This window comes from Triturus cristatus, chromosome 8, assembly GCF_964204655.1.
Source record: "Triturus cristatus chromosome 8, aTriCri1.1, whole genome shotgun sequence".
Classification (NCBI taxonomy): domain Eukaryota; kingdom Metazoa; phylum Chordata; class Amphibia; order Caudata; family Salamandridae; genus Triturus; species Triturus cristatus.
The window spans coordinates 21,038,115-21,057,200 of NC_140591.1; the positions used below are offsets into that span (position 1 = coordinate 21,038,115).

Genomic DNA, 19,086 nt, shown 5'->3' on the forward strand with positions numbered 1-19,086 from the left:
AGGTCATTGCCAAGCCCCCAACTTTACAACAGATCGCCACAACGAACTGGCCACACAGGCCTTCAGGAGGGAATCTAAACGGTTTTAGAAGGTCCATGAGAGCATGCACGCTGTCGGCACCCCAAGCTAGGATACACATCTCACGGTTCACACAGAGCAGCAAGTGCTAGAGTAGAGCAGACTAGGATGACCAAAACCAATAAATGTAGGAGACAGCCAGGTGAGTACTAGTCGGCTTTCCCAGTTTCAAACTCGCCCCTCTCCCTACAGTCACCAATGGACAATGTACAGGCTCTTTCTAGCAGGTTTCCTATCACTCCTCAACACTCTACTAAGTATTTTGCATACAAAAGATTTAACATGCATTTCATCCTCCTGAACAGTGGCAGAAGAGTGCTAGTGTGTTAGGGGATAAGCAGAAGCTGCGACATGACTGTGGACTCGTATACAGACTGTATTACACTCTGCACACCTTCAGGAAGAGACTCAAGACCTGGCACTTTGACTGATCCGGAGCTGCACTGCACCCCCTCCACCCCCTTCAGCGCCTTGAGACCCACACAGGTAAGTAGCGCGCTTTATGAACCCCTGATTGATTAATAACTATGGACTGCCGCGAAGCTGTACAGCAGAAAAACGTAGCCGCAAATTTTAAAGTTGCTCTAAGGATCCTCCCTGTCAGAGACCCTACGACACCGGGTCCATTTCTCCCACCCCCTCACTCTTTCATGGTCTTTCTCCCCGGCCCCTCTTCTCCCTAGCCTGTTGGGAGAGCCTTTCCTACTCTTGCCTGCTTTGAGATCCCCCTCCCCTCCCCCCTCCCAGGGGGGGGGGTGTCTCTGCCTGGGATGGTGTGAAGGAGCGGACTTGGTCTGGGACCTGCTGTATCTGATTGAACACACTCGCGATGAGCAGACCCACTGTCACATTTCTTTGTTCTTTCCCTGAGAAAACTCAACAACAAGCATTGGATTAGCCATAGGTCTTGCCTTTAGAACCTTATAAGTGTTTAGCCATGCAGCAGATTATCCTGGATGCTAGATCATCTACTGATACTTAACGAAGAGCAGGCTAAAATGACCACACCTAACCAACATGCTGAATAAAATTATTTATTTTCAGGCAAGTGCATGAGCGCCCCGCATAGAGGTATAAATGTTGCATTACAATAGTCACGATAAGAAATAATGATGGTATCTGAGAATTCGGTGCCCTCCCACACCTTCCTGCCATGTATAAGTGCAAATCTGCCACAAAACAGTTAAACAGAAGGTAACTCCTAACTTCACAGGCAACATCACATTTCTTACCACAATGGCCACAATACGAAACACACAGTTTACCAACCACACAGAAGGGAGTGGCAGCTTATGGGCACACACAGAAAGCAGTTGAGGTCTTATTAATGGTTAAATGACTGTACAAAATACTAGGATATAATATATTACCTCAAGCTGTACCAATTGGCACTTACCAGACCACCTCAGGTCCTGACTTTGAAAACCATTATTTTAGCAAAGCTGTATTATTAAATATGACCTAATGCTGACGAATAAGTTACTTACCTTTGGTAATGCCTTATCTGGTAGATACAAGATGAAGCTGCAGACTCCTTACCTTTGAATTATCCCCAGGCACCAGACTGGATCGGGAAACTTTTCTACAGCAATACGTCTGCGTGCCGGTAGTGGATGTTGAGCCACTCCGTAACGTCGTCGGCCACTGGATGCGACGTCAGAGTCCATATAAGCCCTCCCCCGACGTGCTGACCCCAGTTCCTTCTGCGACTACTTTCCGCATTAAAACGCGGAGTCACATATAGAATCTGCTATGGTAACAGTGTGCCCAAAAAGAAGAATCTTATTGAAAAACATTTATATAAATTATTATTTTATAGCTAGCAATGAAAGGCATGAGCATGCATAGAGGTGTTATGTAAGAAAAGAAAAATCAGTTTGCAGAGTCAGGAGGATGGGTTAGGCGGTAAGGAATCTGCAGCTAGCTCTAGTCTATCAGATAAGGCGTTACAGAAGGTAAGTAACTTATTCATCTGATGGAGAGGTCTAGCCACAGATTCCTTACCTTGAAAGAGATACCCAAGCAATACCATCCCGAAGGGTCTGCGAATAGATTCCAAGAAAGATCCCCGACTAGGCCCACCGGTAGGGTTTAAGAAAAAGAGACTGGCTGCCATGTGCAGGGAGGGGAGGAAGAATGCCAGATACCAGAAGCATTGTGGAGAACCCTGCCGCAACCGTACAAGAACATGGGAAAAGACACCATGGCAGAAGGTAAGATGTGTTGGGAGGAACACTCCACATAAACAGAATACTACAACGCCACTCCGCAAAATCAACCTGGCAAGATAACGAGGCTGAAGGCCAAGAACAATAGCTAAAACTACGGAGTCAAAGGTATGAGCCACAGAAGTAAGCAATGCAGAGAGCACCAACTAATAGTTTAAGAAAGGCATTGGAGCAACAACAATCGTGGATATAGACCAACCGTGTTCAGAGGAAACACCTCAAAAGGAAAGGAAGCTCTCTGGGACTATGCCACGAAGAATCCGGGGGGTGGGGGATGCGGTATATGAGGGACTATGTGTGAGTGAGGGATTGTGGCTTATAGGCGAGTATGTGTTAGTATCTGTATGATTAAGTGAGTGGGTGTGTGTATAACTGTATACGTGAGTAAGTGGGTTTGTGCTGGACTATGGGTGAGTGAGTAGGCCTGTGCATAGCTCTATGGGTGACTGTGTGAATGGCTATATGAGTGGAAATATCAGTGGCTGTATTAGTGAGTGAGTTGGTTTATGAGTGGCTGCATGGGTGACTGAGTGGATGTGTGTGTAGACCTATGAATCAGTGAGTGGGTAAGTACTGGTATGGGTGTGTCAATGGTTTTGGAAATGGTAGTGTGGAAGTTTGAGTGAGGGTATGGACGGTTATGTTGGGTACGTCAGATTCTGTGGATGATGTTATGAGTGATGTCATGAGCAGGACATTGTGGGGCGCGAGTTATAATTAGCTCAGCTAACTATAGCTGCTGAATTTCTCTGGTTTTGTTCGAGTGAAACCCGAGCCTAACTATAATGTCTCTGTAACCTTTGGTTTGTTCAGTGAATTTCTATGGTTTTTAGGTCGATCCTTGGCTGCACGCATGCGCTGTCTGGAAGACCTACTGTAATCACTCTACAGAGTGTAATCCTGTTTCTTGCCATTGGCTTAGTCCTGGGTTGCTCTTTTTTCTTGGCTCCTTATTGGCTAGTGCACCCGATACATCTTTTCCAAGTAAGCAGAGGAGCACCGGCCAACTACAGTTTTCTTTTACGGTGGGTTGTTATCTATTCCTTTGTGGACTACTTATTTTATATCCTGCTAGTAATTTACCACGGTGAACGCTTCACTGGCCACCACATGCATGACTTTTAAAACAAATGTAAGTGGCTTTAACATTTTTACTCAGCGCTGAGAAAGCCCCTCACCCTAAAAAAAGGGGGTGTGGCCTCTGAAGACCTCTTAGCAACCCTACTGTGTGGGACTTATTGGCGATAACAGCATAGGTAGTTGGCCCCCAAGGACGTCCTTGGGGGCCAACTACCCCTCCCGTTACCTCCAGCAAGTCCCATACAGCAGGATTGCTGAGACCTGGTAGGAGGCCATGCCCCCTTTCTCTACCACTCTGCAAACACACCTCCTGGCACACTACTAGATGGGGGATGAAGTACCCTTGAGGGTCCTTGGGGCTAACTAGCCCATCTGTTACCTCCAATAAGTCCCACACAGCTGGATTGCTGAGAGATTGACAGAGGCCACGCCCCCTTTCTCCACCACTCTGCAAACACGCCTCCTGGCGCACTACTAGATAGGGGGTGAAGTACCCTTGGCTCTTGAGGATCCTTGGGGCTAACTAGCCCTTCTGCTACCTCCAATAAGTCCCACACAGCTGGATTGCTGAGAGATTGTCAGAGGCCACGCCACCTTTCTCCACCACTCTGCAAATCTGCCTCTGGCGCACTACTGCTGAGAGGGGAGGGGGGGGGGGGGGGAGATCACTTTAGTCCTGAGGCCCTCAGGAGAGAAAGGGACCTCATTCCCTTCAATCCTGAAAGGAGAGCACTGAGCATTAACACAGATTACCAGATATGGGTCTGAGGAAGAGAGTGATTGGCCCTGTGTAGATGCGTTCATTTACATCAGGCACCAAACCGAGTACGACTCATGACAATGCTGACCCCACCAAAGGAAACGGGAGCACACCAGGTATAACGCTTACCAGGTGCAGCAGCATGGAGAGGTGTCCAAGCTCCAGCCGGCCCTTTGCATGGGGATCCGTGATCAAGAAGGAATAAACATCTCCTGATTTGTCTGCCACAAAAATCCGGTCCTCACCTGCAGTCACTGTGAGAGCTGTGCACCGTCGCACCACAAACCTGCAGTGGGAAGAGAAACCAAAGGTTAGGGCTGCAGCGAGAAAGAACAAAGAAGCAGCCAAGGCAACATCTGGGGGTCTATCTCAAAGTCAAGGAGCAGAGAGAAAAATTTAACTACCAATGGCCAAGCCTGCCGCCCACGAGGATTAAAAGCACTGCATCAGAGTGCCATGGATTTCATAATATTATTCATTGAATTATGACCTCTGACTGCTGCTGTGTGATAGATGAATGTGATGTGTAGTTTTCCATGTTTTTTCTTCATGAAACTTTTGTCCACAATGTTTGTGTGTTTGCAAAAATGATATGTATATGCAAGAAGACATTACTAACATCAATGATTAGACTTGTGTCACAGGCACCAGGTGAAGAAGCACACTGCCTCAGAGCAGTAGCTCAGCTGTTCCAGGGGCCTCTATGCACCAGATTCCAATCCAAGCTGTGGCTACAACGAGCTCCCATGATGGCTTTTATCTCATCTGTTTACCTGCCACAGCGAAGTAACAAACACTGTCTGAATGTTCTAGTTCTGATCGATTTTACAGTATAGAACATTTACTCATAGTGCATCTGATCACTGGAGACTGAGAAGAATATTTGTTGAGAGAAGCTAGATTCTTCTTATCTTGATCATTTTCCTGAATTTGTGCAGGCGACGAGCTTTAGCCTTCTGAGCAGTGTCACTGTTCTAGAGTTGTGAGGCTTGAGCAGCGAAGCACATCCAACCCAGTCTGAGCTTCTAGAGAGTAGGAACCATCAGCAGACTTTCACTCAGAGGATCACAACCACCCAACTGCGATATATACCTGCAATCACAGTCGGAAATTAGAACGCACCATGTGGAATTTTCAAGCTTTACACACCTGGCAATCGTGGGTCGGCAGATTAGTCATCCCAACACTTTACCTTGAGTAAATGTGTTAACACTAGGATTCTCAGATAAACGCCATTAGCAAAGTCTGGATGAGACAAGAAATGTGTTTACATCCATGAGCTTAAGTGAAAAGGTGGGACAAAGGATTAGGCGTTTCAGTCTTTGCAGTTAAAAGAAAGAGCCCTGTGTGACACTGGAAATCTGGAGTTCCTATTAAAACCGGAGTCTAAAAGGGCCCCATGGTCACAATCTCTTGATGAGAGGACCTGCACATTGAACTGAGCATGCGGCAAAAGATTAGAAGTCCACATGTCTAACTAATACCAAATGCCCAGGCTGATACGAGAGTTTAACTTGAGGAAACTGTAGGTCACCTAGCTTCTACCACCACCCTAATGCGCAATATATTGAGATTTCCAGTGGATTCAGTCAAGACGTCAAGTGATGCAAAACAATGTATCCAGGAGTTTATCAAACTCCACTGTAGGATGCATATTTAACAGTCCTTCAATAGTCACAGCCTGTGCCTGTAAAAACATTACGTCTGGAGGTTCCATCCATAATTTAGGGAGATATATATATATCCCCACCAAAAATAAATTAAACACGCACTACAAGATGTCAATGCTTTATTCCACCATCACTAACGCGTTTCGACCACCAAGGTCTTGATCAAGACCTCGGTGGTGGAAACACTTTGGTGATGGTGGAATAAAGCATTGATGAATTCAAGTTCCTGGGGTGCGGCGTATAATTTCTTTTTGGTGGTAAATTGTTGCAGAGCTTGGTTCCACCCTGAACGCCTGCACCAGCAGTGTTGCTCGCTGTAATGGAGCCAATTGGTGTTAAATTCAAGCAGAGCTGTCCAAGCTTTGAAGTGCATTCTCAACAAAATTTTATAGCAAAGGATAACCTTCGATACCAGAATATGCACGGCAGAACAAATCCCCAACGCGTTTCAGGCCTCATGCTCTTCTTCATAGGCCGCACACATGAAAATGGCAAAAAGGATGTATCAATTTATCCCCTCATTTAAATGAAATAGAAGAGGAAAATATTTGAGAACTCACTTAAAATGTTTCATAACTTTTCTTTCTAGAGCACTAACCCTAATTTCTATGACAAACTGAGCGCCCCTCATTTTGTTCCTTTTTTAATTAATGTTTTAATTTTTCAGTTTGATTAAGTCAATATGTCTTCAAGCGTGCCAAAGTTTTGTCATAAGTAAAACTGTTAACGCTCTAGTTGTTCTTTAGAACAATCTGGGAGGCAGCAGTGGAACACAAGGGAATAAGCGGATAGTAAATCATGTACTGCCAACAGGGCAGCCTAAGAATGTCAGACATCATTTTCATATGGCTGAGGAAGATAGTTGTAATTTACAGCAAATATGCTCTAATTTTAGCTTCTGGAGCATTTGCAATAACCTCTATAGGGAAATCATGAGAAAACGGTTTTCTCTCAAACAGGATTCTTCAAATCCCAGCAGAAGGCTTTTCACAGGCTAAAACCACCTTCGAACACACCACAAATCCTAAAATGTGTATGGTAACATCAACAAATGATTTATATTGTACCTAAAATCTGATATCACCGTTTATATGTTCTCCTTTTTGTGACCCTCAAAACCTGCCATTCACTACAATGCATTTCAATGGGGAGCTATCATGTATATTGGTGCCATTGACTACAATGCATTTCAATGGGGTGCTATCGTGTATATTGGTGCCATTCACTACAATGGGGTGCTATCGTGTGTATTGGTGCCATTGACTACAATGCATTTCAATGGGGTGCTATCATGTATATTGGTGCCATTGACTACAATGCATTTCAATGGGGAGCTATCATGTATATTGGTGCCATTGACTACAATGCATTTCAATGGGGTGTTATCATGTATATGAGTCCCAAGATGGCTTCCAGCAATGCTTGGTTAAAGTGGTGGCAGCCAATCAAATTTCAGTAGGGTTTTAGTAGGCCGTTGGGGCTCCCAGATATTTATATTCTTTAAACTTAAATCTCAGAAACTATTCAACGGATTTACACCAAATCACAAAAAGCATGTTTTCTGGACCAACATGTAGCTTTCTGCCAAATTTTGGGCAATTCCGTTGAGCGGTTCAGGCTGTAGTCATGCTCATAAAATGAAAAATCCCCATAGACATAACATGGGAAAAATGCTTTTTGGGAACCTGCCTTCTCTCAGCCCACGCTTGATGGGTTACCCCAAAACTTTCAGCAGAGCAGCGGAACCAAAAAAAGGACGTTTTGTGAACATTTTGTGGAGACTCATCAAGCAGCACCAAAGTTACTGGCAAAACAAAAAACGCTTTTCCTGCGGAAACGTAGGTCCTAACTGTAACTACTTACTGGCGACCGCCAGTAGGATATATAATATATCTCTCACATTAAGGAATACATGATCCTCAAATACCTTTACCTGGTAAGAAACTGCAAGTGAATGTGGCTCAAATGCAGAAGGTAGGAACAGGTGGAAGTAACTTCTTCTATTAGGAGGCAAAATTACATGACTGTCTTTGGAAATATATTAGAAAAATGGGCAACCGTTTGACTCTTAGGAAGCTTTTCAAGACCTATCTTTTCTAATCCAGTTCACGAGTCCTATGGTCATGTGGAATTAGTCTGTGCTTGACAGTCCAGGTGTCTGTTGTGTGCTTTAGAATTACTTTGGATTCTATTCTTGGGGATTTGATCCTTAGGTTGGCTTGCAGAATCAGACCGATTAGTTCCACAACTATATAACCGACACCTTCAAAAATATTAAAGCCTGTATTTGTACGAGATGTGCAAATGATAAGTGGATATTACAAAGAAGTCATCCACTGAGATTATCACAGATTCTCTCTGATGCCTACAACTCATAATCACATTGTTGGAAGTGTTGTGCTATGAACAAAAAGTCAAATATCCACACTGTCTCCTCCTCAGTTTCTCCTCTTAGTCCAGTATCTTTAGCCCTTCTTCAGGATTGGCCAAAGTTCAAACGTCCACTTATCTTACCAATGCCTGCGTCATCGGGCAGAACCAGAAAATATGGAATCACTTTTGGATTTTAAAGAAGCTTTAGCATGCAAATCTCTCTGCATGCCCGAGCTCCGAACATAAACTGTACCCACACAGACCGTATTATTTTTTTCTACATGCAAAACTGCACTTTACAAAAGGCCTGATGGGTGGGTGTTATGACTGTTCTCCCAAGAGGCACGCATGAGAATTTGTGTTAGTGTTAATTAAAAAAAAAAAAAGACAGGTAGGGTTGTGAGTTAAGTGCTACAATCTTGAATCTTATGGTAAAATCTAGACAGAGGACAAAACAACCTTTCACAATAGGGCTGGGCCACGCTAACACTGGACTAACGGAAAGGCGGATTGAGCGCTCCAGACCTGTACATTTATTACCTGAGCGTTCAAGCGCAATAAGCATACTATTGGTTCAGACCTCACGCATTTACCCCGCACGTTGGTGTAAAACAGGGGGATGCTCACCCGGTCCCTCTGGCAGGCATTCTTACACATACCCACAGAGGTACTCCCGGCACTGAGATCAACACATTGGACACGACCATTGCACCATGGCAGGCTATAGGTGCCATTGCAAACAAACTCCTGGTATATGCACCAGCACTCACTATCGCACACCACTCGGCGCTATCCGTGACACAGGAAGAGGGATCACTTAGGGCGCTGAGAGAGGTTGGGCATAACTGCTATGCAAGACATATACCCTGAGGGGCACTTCATCACATCAGAAGACCTAGATTACATCACTAACTCTTCACTGTTAATTAATTTTACGATTCATAGACTGCGGCGGGCTAAGGTCCACTACAGTATGTACCCAGATGAACCTCCAGTACTGCGCTCACTTCAAATGTTAGTGGCACCATCAACGCGTAAATTTGTGACAAAACTATACAGAGAGATAAGAGATGAAAAGGTCCCCAAACCGGATGGGAGCCGGTCCGCTGGAATGCCACTCTATCCCCACCACTCCTGGATACAGACTGGGAACACATATGTGGACTGACCAGCGCCCTCACACCCAATGGTAACCTGCGCATAATAAATTTTAAGTACCTCCACCAGGCTTATCACACTCCCACCAAATTACATAGATGTGGTCACCGGGAAAAGAGAAATTGTAAACGATGTCACCAGCCAGATGCAGATTTTCTACATCTTGTGTGGGAGTGCAGGTGTATTGGGGGAAGGTGTTGGAATGTGTGCAGGAAATAACGGGGACTCTTTTGCCCTGTACACCATTGGTCTGTCTGCTACGTCATGTACCTCAACTAAAGGGCACAATGGGCAGATTTGAGCGTATTGCACTGGTGATGGCTAAACGCCGTGTCGCTATGCATTGGGAAAGCAAGATGGCCCCAATGGTCGACTGGATTAAAGATTTGGTCTATTGTAGGGACAACCTAATGCTGTACGCGGAGGAATGGTCTTCCGGATCCAGACCCAGAGACATATGGGAACCTGTATGACAATACCTGCAAAAGAAGTCTGTTACTGACTCACACAACTAAATGAAATGAAATCGAAGTGTGCAGGATCTCACAGGACAGGGAAGACACATGTTGTAACTGTTGTGAAGTATATTGTATAATTGCTTGTATACTGGATGGTCACGGTATGATTATATGGTATGTTTATACTGCTTTGCAAGACGGAAGTAATGTACTTATTTCCTAATTATCAATACAAATATATATATTTTTTAAAACGCTGCTGCATAACTCCAGTAGCCCTGGTTATAGTGCTGTGGTTACTCCTCGGGTGCTAAACTGCTAAGATAATATACTGGGCTAATGCACTTGTTGCGGGGATATTCCTCAATCTGTGGCTTCATGAGTTCAAATCTTGCTACTCAATGTTCCATTTCTGAAAAAAGTGTGCGACAGTGTAAAACAATCTGCCTTTTCTGCATGGTCACACCATATTCTTTTGCCTTTTTCTGTGTCCTGCTAGTTCTGTTTATTTAACCCTGTACACTAGGCAGGAGTAAAGTGCCTGTGCTCCCCTTTAAAACATGTTTAAATTGACGTATTCCTAAATGACACATTTAACTTGCCTATTAGTCCTACTATATGATATAGAAAATGCACCGAGAGCCTTGAAGCTCCTTGTGGACAGCTGCACCTGTTGTGCGAGCCTGCAAAACACTACTTCAGGTCTACCAATGTAACTTGACTGCTGCAGAGTGCTACCTGCTAAAATAATCCTTTTAAGATGCGGAAAACCCCTTTTTTGAAATAGGAGAAATTCACACCAAAGTAGGCCTTATAGCCGACATGGTAGGGGGCATGGAGTTTGAAAGTGGGACGCTTAGAACATTAATGTCACCATGTAGCTAAAGTTACATGGCCCCAAAAGCTATTTTTACTGCGGCCGGCCTGACTGTCTTGTACAGAAAACCAGAGTACAGATGAAAAAACATTAATAATGCTATCTCGGGTTTGGGATCAGCAAGAAAAATAATTAAATCACTATTTTTAATAGTTCCCAAATCCCAATTCAATTGTGAAGTTGCATTTTTAATAAATATTAATACAAAGTATTGTTTAGAAAGTTACATTTACTCTGGCTGACGTTCCTGGAGGCTAATTTGCATCGGCTCTCCAGAAGCTGCCAAGTCAGTAGTTAGTTTTGAATGACGTATGAAGTGCTTCCCGGAGCTGCACAATGGACACTTTGATAAATAGGCCGATCTGAATGGGCAGTGATGACTCCTCAGAGCTCAGCTTGATACTCAAGGTGAGGACTTATTCCCTTTCTGTTGGTACAACAGAGTCAGATCATGCCTGAAAAGCCTGTCTGAGGCACTTGTAAGCATATTGCCCCTAAAACGGATCAAACAGGACCCGGTCACCATTCTGGTGTATTCTCTGTCTGATCGCTGAAGGACCCTGCCATGTCTTACCAGACTGCTGCAGCATGTTTCTTGTGGATCCAGGGCCTGCTTGAAATTGGATTTTAGTGTTCGATGTGGGAGGGCACTAGTAATGTCAATGGTACATTCTCCTCCACACCTGTAGCCATCAGCGTCCAAGTATGATGCGCTGGAAGATTCTGCCTTTCATAGAATAACCCGGACGCCATTGTGGGCAGCTTGCAATAGGGCAAACTTCAGAGCATCAGGGAGACCGACTGCTTCAGGTGTCGTGGACTCTGTTCCATCGAAGTTTCAGTGACGTCTGAGTGGAGAGCTCCTTTCCTAAAAAGAGACAAAGTCCCTTCCTGAAGTGGGAGTATCATCGGTGCTTTGTTCTTTTTGGTACTATTTTTAACCAAACCTTTAAAAACTCATATCTCCAGTCCTCTTTATTGGAATGTTGTCGTTTTGATTTAATATTATTTACTCAATTTTTGTAACTTACTTTTGGATTTTTACTTGTTTGACGTTGTTACTGTTTTGGTATTGCATAAATACTTTACACAAAAAAAGAAAATAAAACAACCTTTCAGAATAGGGACCAGCGAGGCTTTGAATAAGGGAGCTGCTGAAGGTTCTGCTAGGCTGACCTCCAGCGTACAGCAAATTCCACTCATTACATAGCGCAAAATCACAACCATCCTTTAGGCATTGCACCACCAAAATAATGCCAGCTGGCTTTTTGGTTTTTTTAAACGTTAACAGTGCATTGTCAGGACTGTAATCTCAAATTAAAGGATGATAGGCAATGTGTGACCCTCCTATGATTTGTTCAGTAGTAGGTCAACATCAAACAAATGTCCGTCCAGGAACAAAGGTCTCCTTCCACAGTACTTCTGTTTACCCATTACAACCCAGGCCCACAGACTATCCGGACATCAACACCCTCACATCCCAACTCAAGACTCACCGGACACTGAGACACTGCCAGACAGGATCAGTACGGAACAGGATCAGACGCTTGTTGTCATCGGTCAGAGCGAAGTATGAGCCGGAGGAGGAAAAAGCGGAGGCCAGAATTTTATCACTGCCCGCAGCCACAGCCGAAGCCTCCTCCCTTCAAAGAAAAACAGGTGCATAAAACTTCTTCCTAAAGAGCTGACCTACAGATCATGACTACAATATACTGCATTCATTTACGAAACGCACTGCCTATCCATCTAACTCGGTCAGTTAACAATCATTCAGTGTCACTACCCCCATTTTCTCTCAGGTTTTGTAACGTCTTTTGTTTGACCTACCGAACCGCATTGCTAACCACCAAAGACCTCATTTACCCATTTCTATCTGGTTTCTGAGTTCAACATTCCACAGAAACAGCACGGCCATGTAGCAAAGTTCATCACGTCTGCTATTCACAACCAACTCATCTACACCAATACTCCTCAAACGCGCGTCAGTTTTTGATACCATCAATCACTCTACTGTCCTTTCCACTCCCGCCACGTATGTCTCACAAATCAAGCTCACAACTAGTTCTCCTTCAAACTCTCAAGCTGATCCTCACGGTGATCAACTGGAAACTTGAGGATTATCCGCACCCTCTCCTTTCCCCCTACTCTGCACCACATTTCTAGGGAACATTATCCCATTCTTTCGCGTTTCTCTTTTCTGATGATACATAACAGTCTCTCCTGCCCCATCTTCACCACAATCTAAAATCTTAAAGGGCCATACTATCTCACTTGTATTTGCCGATGGAGGGCCATTTTTCAGTTATCCTGAACTCGTCTAATAATGAAACACTTTTTTTCGTACACACACACACACACACACACACATCTTCCTATGACAATATTGTTTGCCCCGGATACACTCACCCAAATCTACTGGCAACAAACCTCAGTGTACACTTCAAACCAACGAGATACTTGGAATTCTCTATCGCTACTATAACCAATGCTGCCTGTTACAAAGTAGTAAACATTTTGTCCCCCACGCACAGCCAAAACACTAATCTCAGAGTTTGACCTTGGCAAGTTAGACTACTGTACCAGCCTACTACCACACCTGCCCATCCACTCATTCTTATCGTCCCAAATTTCCCTACTGGAGCCCCCAATAATATCCCCGGACACACACCTACTTCTCAATACCATCACCAACATGGCTGATGGGGACAAACTGAGGTACATGGAAACTACCAGCTCTTGCCTTCAAAGCCAATAATGGTGTTTGACTGAAGTGGCTGCTCTGACACTACAACCAATATTGTCCTCTCACTCCTACACCTCCCTGTGTAGTGTTGCGGCTCCATTCATTCACTCTACTCAGTTTGCACCACTGGGACATCCTCCCAAGTGAACTGCGCTCCATCTCTGCATTCACCACCTTTAGAACTGCCCTTGAAACTCATCTTCTGAATATAAAGAACAGTAGCAATTAATCTTCAGTATGGACTCAGTGCACAATCTCCCTTAACCGGTGTTAACATATAGTACGGGTATCACACGCCTGGTATCAAGTCCAGCACATTCTACAAGGTCATCATGTGAACGGCTTATGATCTTTTGTGCTCTGATCAAGTCACCAAGTACAGTACTTCTTGTTGAAATGATCTTCCTGCTCATAATAACAACTAAAATAAAACAAAGTGTGACCAACATTTCCAGACTTTACAAACAAGTTTCCAGCTGCTATTTCTCCAAAAGAGATTAGTTACCCATTCCTTCCTTTAAAGTAATTTATGACACAGCACAAACTGAAATATTTAAGGATCACCCTGTGAACGATGGAATCAAACCAATCAGCTTTCAAGAATCAAATGTCATGAAATACACATGAAGCATCCATTTTACAGCGGGCACACCCACTCAACAGCAGAGATACGCAAGAGACATCCACTCGACTCAGCAGCGGAAATACGCAAGAGACATCCACTCAACTCAGCAGCGATACGCAAGAGACATCCACTCAACAGCAGAGATACGCAAGAGACACCAACTTAGATCAGCAGCGGAGACGCACAGCAAACTTACCTCAACCCTATGTATTTATTTTTGAAGTTTTATACAAGTACAAACAAGGAGCCCGAAGGCGGCAGAGTGCCTCACATATGTACAGTTAAAATACATTTTAAAACAAAATATTTATATAATAAAGAGCATCACATATCTTACAGAAAAACAATATGTGGGTTGCAGCGGTAGCACGCACATCCACTGCACCATCAAGACACAAGAGACATTTTTTCAAGAACATCCGATTTCAAAGACCCCTTTTTTGTAATGTATATCCTCCAACAGCTCCTTGGCCAGTTACATCAAGAGGACAAAGAGGGATGGTAAGCAAAACATTTCTCGAGATCAAAACGATGGGGCAAGGACTTACTCTTCTGGCAGAGACATTATAAACAAGGCCGGCAAAGGACAGCAACAGCCAAAGTGGCCTCAAGTACCCTGTGTGAAGCAGAGACCCCCGGCTGCCTTACATCCCACCAGCTACTTACTCTTTATCGTCAGGCAGTCTCTTCTCTGCAACGCTGCAGTCGTACATGAAGAGCTCATCACGGTTTCTAAAGAAAAACACACAAGACAATTCAGAGATCAAATGTGGCCCAATTCGTTCCTCAGGAGAAGGTACTTTCTAACTTCTTTAATATCCCCTTTTGAGGCCCCACCTCCCTTTCCTGTTTCACTTTACCTCTCCTACCACAAGAAAAACGTACTTTGATGATGCATTATAGAAATATAACTAAGAAATATTGGCATTATTCGTCGCTAAAATATAGATTATGTGCCCCCATTAAAACGATAACTGCCAAGCTGAGAAGTGCTGCTTTTGAGCCATTTTGTATCTAGGTGCAGTGCTCAAGAAGTGCCAGGGCCCAAAGGTTTACTCAGACACCCCTCGGCCAGCACCAACGAATGTCAGAGGCCCGAATGCTGAGGCTGCGTAATCTTGATTGCAACTCATCCCTCTTCCATCCACCACCATACACTCGCTGCCCCTTGAGCTCACTCTTTCATTCCTGTTTGTCACTGTTTTTCTATCTTTATCGAGGCACGCCAAAGGCAAGTCCGACTGCGCCCATCTGCCTCATGCTCCATGCCCAGAGCCAGCACTCCTAAAACTCCCGCCATCTGCTGCTACACCGCCAAGGAGCTCCTGGCCCTAGACCCCGGAACAACAACTGCTGCACATCCTCCCTGCGATCTAATAAAGGACCCTTCACCTGCTGACTCAGCCACTTCTCAAGCAAAGGACCGCCCGGATGCACTAAAGCCCATGCCGCTCCCACCCTTAAGATCACAGACAACCCAGCACAGCTCTAATGCATCATGCTCAGCGCCCTCTCCCTCTGCAAACATGCCATGGAAATTTGGGACACCATCACCACCCTCTCACCCTATGTTCCCTCATAACCAAAACGTAACTCAACCCCTCCTCAAACCCCCACATTACCTCCGCAACGCCCGATGGCTACAAGATGATACACAAACCGCATCAAACACGGCGGGGATAGCGCCATCATTTTTAAGGAAACAATCTGCTGGACCATCAACCCTGACCCCACGCCTCTCATGGAACACCTCAATTTCCAACCACAGACCGACGCCAAGACCACGATTAGGGACCATTTTCATTGGGGGAACACGCCTGGTAGGTGTAGCAGTGTGCGACCAATCTGGTTTAACTTTATATTCAGGCTCCCTTGAGCCGGTGGAGTCGACGGACTCATGGTTACGCACCTGCGCGCTACGAGAGGTACTAGACCTGATAACGATTTTAGCAGCTTACACAGCAACCCCACACATTTTCCTACTCCCTGCTGACGAGAGGCAACTACCTCGAAACACGTGTCCAGGGATGGCACACGCCACGCATACTTGCATTCACACTCGAGCATAGGTGTATCCGCCGACGCTGACCTTCAGGGACCATTTTCATTGGGGGAACACGCCTGGTAGGTGTAGCAGTGTGCGACCAATCTGGTTTAACTTTATATTCAGGCTCCCTTGAGCCGGTGGAGTCGACGGACTCATGGTTACGCACCTGCGCGCTACGAGAGGTACTAGACCTGATAACGATTTTAGCAGCTTACACAGCAACCCCACACATTTTCCTACTCCCTGCTGACGAGAGGCAACTACCTCGAAACAAGTGTCCAGGGATGGCACACGCCACGCATACTTGCATTCACACTCGAGCATAGGTGTATCCGCCGACGCTGACCTTCAGGGACCATTTTCATTGGGGGAACACGCCTGGTAGGTGTAGCAGTGTGCGACCAATCTGGTTTAACTTTATATTCAGGCTCCCTTGAGCCGGTGGAGTCGACGGACTCATGGTTACGCACCTGCGCGCTACGAGAGGTACTAGACCTGATAACGATTTTAGCAGCTTACACAGCAACCCCACACATTTTCCTACTCCCTGCTGACGAGAGGCAACTACCTCGAAACAAGTGTCCAGGGATGGAACACGCCACGCATACTTGCATTCACACTCGAGCATAGGTGTATCCGCCGACGCTGACCTTCAGGGACCATTTTCATTGGGGGAACACGCCTGGTAGGTGTAGCAGTGTGCGACCAATCTGGTTTAACTTTATATTCAGGCTCCCTTGAGCCGGTGGAGTCGACGGACTCATGGTTACGCACCTGCGCGCTACGAGAGGTACTAGACCTGATAACGATTTTAGCAGCTTACACAGCAACCCCACACATTTTCCTACTCCCTGCTGACGAGAGGCAACTACCTCGAAACAAGTGTCCAGGGATGGAACACGCCACGCATACTTGCATTCACACTCGAGCATAGGTGTATCCGCCGACGCTGACCTTCAGGGACCATTTTCATTGGGGGAACACGCCTGGTAGGTGTAGCAGTGTGCGACCAATCTGGTTTAGCAAAAAAGTGGAGGGACAACTGCAAAAATAAAAAATAAACCTTATACAACAGTTTCCTACATAAACTATGGACAAAACCATTTGATGACCATTATCTGGTTTAGTGGTAGAGGGCACACACGATGCGACACACTGCAAATGAAATAAGAGGCAATGTGTCAAGATTTCAGCTGTCAAAAGAATATAAAATCCCTCTTGAAAGGGTCTAATAGAATTTTCACAGTACAAATCTACACTACCAGAATCAGTCTCAAAACCCTTGCCTATTACGTTTATCTGTGAGATTCCATGTAGCAAAACACCTGCTGACAGGCTGTAACATAGCGTAACAAACCACGCTTAAAAGCCTATTGCATTTAACACTTGCTTTTCACAAGTAGTAAGTCAGGTCTAGTTGCTTCGCCATTTAAAATAATCAAATCTATGGAATCTGACAATTTTCCCCAGAGAACCAATAGTGCTGATGGCCTATACAGATCGTTTGACACCATGACCAGCACAGGCCTACTGAAGTGTGCATAAACTGGCAACTATCATGCATAGTTATAGTATTACAGGTGTCTGAACAATAATTAACCCATCAAATAGGCCTAAAAAGGATTAAAACTGAAAATCTTTTACCCCCAGGGTTTGTCAGCATGGAACGAATACCAAAAGCTTTGCCTACTATGGTGATATTTGAAGTCTAATGTAACAAAATACCAGTTCACAGACTGTCGCACAGTGTAATAAACTGCTGTTCATTGACTACTTGCATTGGCAAAAACTGGTCACAATACACAAGCTAGGCGTACAGCCTTTGTCATATCTTTCCATTTTAACCAGCTCAGCCCTATGGCATCAGACCTAACTTTTCACAGTGACCCAATCAGACCCACTGCCTGGATCATTGGCGCGCCACCTTAATCAGCTCAGGCTTCCTGTACGGAGCGCAAGCTTTCACACAAGGCACCAATCAGGCATACAATTACACATGTATAAACAATTATTTTTGGCAAAGGAAAATACTAGCCCCCCTAAGAGGGGCTAACAGGGAATAGAACAGCGCAAATCCAGCCTCATGGTTTGTCATGGGGGTAACCAACATCAAAATCCTAGCCTACTACAGGTATTAGAGATTTCATGAAACAAAATACCTCTCTGTATACTTTGATATGAAGCGATAACAATCCCCTCTTAAATGTCTGAGGACCTTAGCATGCGATTTTCAAAATAAACATATCAGGCCTACTGCCTTTATTGCAACTTTTCTTAATAAAAAGATCAGACATTTTGTCTTGGCTACTGGCTTGCCACCATAACCAACACAGTCCTGCTGTACTGAGCGCAAGTTTCCCCCAAGCCAAAATGTACAATCCTAGCACTCTTTCAGTGGAAGCCCACAACTTCGGTCCGAACAAATGTTGTACTCAAGGACACGGCTATGTGATCAGAGCAGAAGGTCCTCCTTGCCTGGTATTCATTCTGGAAGCTCTTTCTGATGATCAAGAAAGGTAAAGTGACTTGTACGCTCAGAAGCCAGCGTTGATCTGTACATGGAATGATTTTAAGCAATTCACTTTTTGGAAGCATTGGCCACTTTTCTACACAGGACACATTGCTTTACTGGTGCAGAAACGTAGATGACATTACCATGTTATAGACAGGCAGTATCACGGAATTAGAAGGAGGCTTTGAGTACTTAAAAAACCACCCCATAACATGAACTTTACCTTCACCCACAGCAAGGAATCCGTAGAATACCTAGATGTTACTTTGTACATACACAACCACATTGCTTCTACGTTATACCACAAAACAGCAGCATGTGGCTATCTCCCATCCCAAGTCTCAGAGGCCCACTATTCCCTTGGGTGTGATGTCAAGACTCAGGAGAAACTATAGTGATGATAGAATCTTTGCGAATTAACCCAGAGCATTGGAAAAAAGGCTTTCAGCAATGTTTAATTGATCATACGTACTACAA

At 44.7% G+C, this 19,086-nt stretch overlaps 1 protein-coding gene across 2 annotated transcripts in view; it reads right to left on the minus strand.

Annotated features, from left to right (window-relative positions):
* The window catches only part of WDR4 (WDR4 tRNA N7-guanosine methyltransferase non-catalytic subunit), a 104,030-nt gene that overhangs the window by 66,595 nt on the left and 18,349 nt on the right, over positions 1–19,086 (minus strand). For both annotated transcript variants that reach the window (XM_085620753.1, XM_085620754.1), the window contains exons 2-4: positions 14,717–14,782; positions 12,179–12,325; positions 4,276–4,432 (exon numbers count right to left, since the gene is read on the minus strand). In XM_085620753.1, the coding sequence (XP_085476879.1) occupies positions 4,276–4,432; positions 12,179–12,325; positions 14,717–14,782 (370 nt within the window). The remainder of the gene's footprint in view (positions 1–4,275; positions 4,433–12,178; positions 12,326–14,716; positions 14,783–19,086) is intronic.